This window comes from Benincasa hispida, chromosome 5 (assembly GCF_027475165.1).
Source record: "Benincasa hispida cultivar pf3 chromosome 5, pf3_genome.v1.1, whole genome shotgun sequence".
Classification (NCBI taxonomy): domain Eukaryota; kingdom Viridiplantae; phylum Streptophyta; class Magnoliopsida; order Cucurbitales; family Cucurbitaceae; genus Benincasa; species Benincasa hispida.
Window position 1 is genome coordinate 51,271,823 of NC_143482.1, and position 4,927 is coordinate 51,276,749.

At 40.1% G+C, this 4,927-nt stretch overlaps 1 protein-coding gene across 1 annotated transcript; it reads right to left on the reverse strand.

The window, feature by feature from the left end:
- Positions 1-1,480: 1,480 nt before the first annotated feature.
- LOC150036221 (uncharacterized) lies at positions 1,481-4,503 on the reverse strand. Its single transcript, XM_090313600.1, has 6 exons — positions 3,754-4,503; positions 3,539-3,640; positions 2,880-3,026; positions 2,426-2,599; positions 1,947-2,242; positions 1,481-1,859 (listed from the first exon to the last, which is right to left on the reverse strand). The coding sequence occupies exons 1-6, from the start codon at positions 4,501-4,503 to the stop codon at positions 1,481-1,483; spliced, it is 1,848 nt and encodes a 615-aa protein (XP_090169726.1).
- Positions 4,504-4,927: the final 424 nt, after the last annotated feature.

The following is a 4,927-nucleotide window of genomic DNA, read 5'->3' on the forward strand; positions in this document are numbered from 1 at the left end:
TGCTTGGAAAACCCATGAACATTAGCATGAAATTCATTTGGAATGCATGTCCCAATTTATGAACATATTTGAAAATATTTAGTCACTCACGGATCTTTAGACTTGGTTCTTCCTAAACTTTGTAGGCCTCCCCAATGGATGTAGCTCCTATACATAAAAGAATAAGAGTTTAGTTGCAACTTTGGCCTCCCTTTTGAGACTACTCTTTTAACCAAGCTCATATTTAGTAAGGGGTTGCCTATTCATCCAACATTTTTAGATACAACTTCTAACATAAATAACTTGAAAACTAGAAATCATTTTAAGAAAGTTCCTATTCCAAACATGTTTAGAATTTTGTTAACAATGTTACCTCAAATTTTCAGTATGAAACTTCTTGTGGTTAAACTTGGGCCTTCAAATCTTTCCCAAAAGCCCTAACCACAACTCTCTATTTGAGCAAAGATTCTAGGTTTAACTTCTAAAATATGTAACTCGAACCCTAGACCTTTTCATGCTAAAGTTTCTTCTACAAACTTACTTAAAATGGTGTTCACAATAATACCTTGAAGTTTCGGCTTGAATATTCTAGTGGTTCAGTCTAGATCTACGTTTCTTCGTCAAGTGCGTGGAATGTCTAAAAATGAACCTTCGACTCTTCCTTCCTTCTCTGGCCCTCTTTCCAGCGAGATCTCCATTTTAAAGGCTCTATTTCAAAAACTAAAATCACAGAGTTTTCCAACAGTACCAAGTTCGTCTGGTTTACTCGAGAAAATCGTCCAAAATGAGCTCTTGAAGTTCTCTTTTCTTTTTATACTACTGTCCAGAACTTTTGCATGAAATCTCCTTAAGCCACCTCACCCACTAGTGAAGAGTAAAGATCGAGATTAATCCATCTGTCCAGATAACTAAAAGAGAAGTTTAAAAACTAAGCGTTTTGAGAAACTCGATCCTTGTCGGAGAAACTCAATGGAAAATTCCACGACTTTCTTTTGAATACTCAATGGGAAGAACTCGATACTCGATGAGATACTCGGTGCTGGGTGGCTCGCTCGATGCATGCTTCTTACTCGATCGCTCGTACCCGATGCACGACTCTTTCTCGCTTACACTCGACGCTCGACCTCTTCCTCGATCACTTATACTCGGTGCTCAACCCTTCCTCGATCAATTATACTTGACGCTCGACAACATTTACTCAATGTCTGTCTTGACCACTCGATGCTTAATCACCCCTTAACACGACAAACACTTAGCTAGAAATTTTCTTTATAAGGCTAGGTTAATAAGTAACCGAGAGCTAAGTTTCCATACATAAATATTTTCCTTCTTTAACTTATCCTTTACCTCAAAACGCACAAATCCCATCTAACTTAAATATCTAACCCAACACTTTGCTTAACTTAAGCAATAAACATAATTAAAAAGGGAAAGTAAGGTACGAGTTTTATAACCTACCACCCATAAAAGAAACTTCATCCTCGAAATTTACCTGTATAAATCAGTTGAAAAGTTTAGGATACTTCTTTTTTACTTGCTCCTCAGATTCCCACGTCACTTTTTCAACTCCATGGTTGTTCCACAATACCTTCACTAAAGGTATAGTTTTGTTCCTGAGCACCTGTTCTTCCCCGTCTAAGATCTGAACTGGCTCTTCTTCATACGACAAATTTTCCTTGAGTTGAATAGGGTTTTCTACCAGCACGTGCGTAGGATCAGGTATATACTTCCTCAACGTCGATACATGGAACACATTGTGAATACGTGTTAGCTTCAGAGGTAACTGTAACTTATACACTGCCAGGCCAACTCGTTCTATAATCTCGTAAGGTCCGATGTAGTGGGGACTCAGTTTTCCTTTTCTTCCAAACCTGAGTACTCTTCTCCATTGGGATAACCGAAAGAATACTTGGTCTCTAACCTCAAATTCTAGATCTCTCTTTCGCTTATCAGCGTAACTTTTCTACTTGTCTCGAGCTGTCTTCAAGTTTTCCCTGATAAGCTTTACAGTATTTGCCGTTTGTTGCACTAATTCTGGTCCCAAAAGTTTCCGTTCTACAACTTCATTCCAACATACTGAGGTTCTGCATGGTCTGCCATACAATGCTTTGTAAGGGGCCATGCCTATGCTCGAGTGATAATTGTTGTTATATGCAAACTCGACCAATGGCAGTTGTTCATCCCAACTTTCTTTAAACTGCAGAACACATGTTCTCAGTATGTCTTCTAATGTCTGTATTGTCCGTTTTGACTGACCATTCATCTATGAATGAAAAGTCATACTAAAATGTAGCTTGTTACCCAAATCCTTCTATAAACTAGGTTAAAACTTCGAGGTAGACCTCGGATCCCCATTTGATACTATCGATACTGGAGCTTCAAATTGGCTAACTATATTTTCCACGTACATCTTAGCCAACCGGTCCAAGGTAAAGGTAACTCTTACCAGTAAAAACTTGGCCGTCTTGGTTGGCCTGCCAATTATTACCCAAATTCCAACATACCCCGAGGGCATTCTAGGAAATCCAAACAAGAATTCCATCATTATATGATCCCACTTCCACTCTGGTACTTGGAGCAGGTTGAGTAATGTATTGGGTCTCTTTCTCTCAGGTTTAACCTGTTAACAAATTAGACATCGGTCTACATATTCGGCTATTTCTTTCTTCATTCCAGGCCACCAATATGATCTTCTCAAGGTCCTGTACATTTTGGTTCTTCCTGCATGGCCTGCTTAAGCAATAACACATTCGACATGCACAATCTACCTTCCTTCAATAAGGCACAATCTGCCCTTGGAAATTAGTTCTTAGTCTCTTACTCGCCTCCTCTGCCATCTTCTTGAGGTTAATATCCTTCAACTGTTTATGTACAATTTCATCCACTAGGGTGGGTCGTACCTGGAATGAGGCTAACAATCCACCTGTTGGTTCCACTGCTAAAGTTGCTCTGGAATTTCTGAATTCTTGGATCATCCCTCTTATTGAACAAATAGTAGCTTTAGACCCAGTCGACTTTCTGCTTAAGGCATCAGCCACTATACTGGCCTTACCAGGGTGATACTCAATCGAACAGTCATAGTCTTTGATTAGTTCAATCCATCTTCTTTGCCTCAAATTTAGCTCTTTTTGCTCGAAAATGTACTTTAAGCTCTTATGATCAGTGAAAATACGACAACGCTCCTCGAACAAATAATGCCTTCAAAGTTTAAGGCTAAGACAATTGTCGTTAACTCCAAATCATGAGTGGGATAGTTAACTTCATGCTTCTTTAGTTGTCAAGAAGCATAGGCTACCACATTTCCCTTCTACATTAACACACAACCTAGTCCCTGCCTGGACGCATCACAATAAATTACAAACTCCTCACCTAGAGTGGGTAACATAAGTATTGGCGTTGTAAATAGCCTTTGCTTCAACTCTTGGAAACTTCGTTCACAATTCGAAGTCCAATCAAACTTTACATCCTTCCTGGTCAGACTCATTAGTGGGAGGGCTATCTTCGAGAAACCCTTCACAAAGTGCCTATAGTAACCTGCTAGGCCCAAGAAGCTACGTACCTCAAAAACATTGGTTGGTCTTTGCCAATTTGCTACGTCTTTCGTCTTCTGAGGGTCTACACTAAATCCACCTGCAGAAACTACATGCCCCAAAAACGCTACCTGATCTAGCCAGAAGTTGCATTTGCTAAACTTGGCATATAACTACCTTTCTCACAGTGTCCGCAATACTATTCTCAGATTGTTAGCATGCTCTCCTTGTTATCTGAGTATACCAAGATATCATCAATAAAGACTATGACAAACTGGTCGAGATAAGGGTGAAAAATCTTGTTCATCAAATCCATAAACACAGCTGAAGCCTTTGTTAGGTCAAAAGGCATCACCAAAAACTCAAAATGGTCGTACCGGGTTCTGAATGCAATCTTAGGGACATCCGTCTCCTTCACCTTCAGCTGATGGTACCCCGATCTCATATCTACCTTTGAAAATACTGTAGCTCCCTTTAACTGATCAAAGAGATCATCAATACGTGGTAACGGATATTTGTTCCTGGTTGTTACCTTATTTAACTGCCTATAATCTATACACAGTCTAAAAGATCCATCTTTCTTCTTTACAAATAGGACTGGGGCTCCCCAGGGCGACACACTGGGTATAACATAACCCTTATCAACTAATTCTTGTAACTGCACCTTCAGTTCCTTCAATTCCACATGTGTCATTCTGTACGGAGCTTGCGATATAGGGGTCGTGCCTGGAATTAGGTCAATGGCGAATTCTACTTCCCTATCAGGTGGCAAGCCTGACAAATCTTCAGGGAATACGTCCAAAAACTTTTGAATTACTGGTACATCTTCAGGTTTCAGCTTTTCATCCGGGGAGACCACTACATGAGCTAGATAGGCTTCACATCCTTTTCCCATCAACTTCTTGGCTTTTACTGTTGAGATAAGGCTACCTGAAGTTAACACCCTGCATCCCGTAAGATCTACTTCCTGCTTCCCTAGTCTTCTAAAGGTCATCCCTTTTATAGCAATCAACAATAGCATGGTACTTACCCAGGAAATCCATTCCCAGAATTGCGTCAAAACTCTAGAAAGTCTAAGGAAATTAGGTCGACACAGAAATCCTGACCTTCAATCAACACATCAGAACTTCTATACCAATCACTTACTACCACCACATCTCCCATAGGAGTAGAGATAAACAAATCCTTTGACATACCCTCAGGCAACCTATCTAAATGTGATACAAACATGCTAGATACAAAGGAATATGTGACACCAGGATCAATTAAAATATAAGCAGACTGATTACATAAAGTTACGTTACTAGTCACCACATCTGGAGCTTCCGTGGCTTCCTGGTGCGTAACTGTGTACACATGCCCTTGCTGCTGAGGTCGTTCTGCCACGCTCTTTAGCTTTGCACCACTTGTTCCTTCTC

What these genes read in the sequence shown, in the direction of transcription:
- LOC150036221 (XM_090313600.1), bottom strand. Translation starts at nt 4,503, where the DNA reads ATGACCTTTAGAAGACTAGGGAAGCAGGAAGTAGATCTTACGGGATGC. An exon ending in GACCAACCAATGTTTTTGAG is followed by an intron (nt 3,027 to 3,538) that starts GTACGTAGCTTC and finishes CACCCTGGTAAG; the next exon opens with GCCAGTATAGTGGCTGATGC. An exon ending in TTGAAGACAGCTCGAGACAA is followed by an intron (nt 1,860 to 1,946) that starts GTAGAAAAGTTA and finishes CCAATGGAGAAG; the next exon opens with AGTACTCAGGTTTGGAAGAA.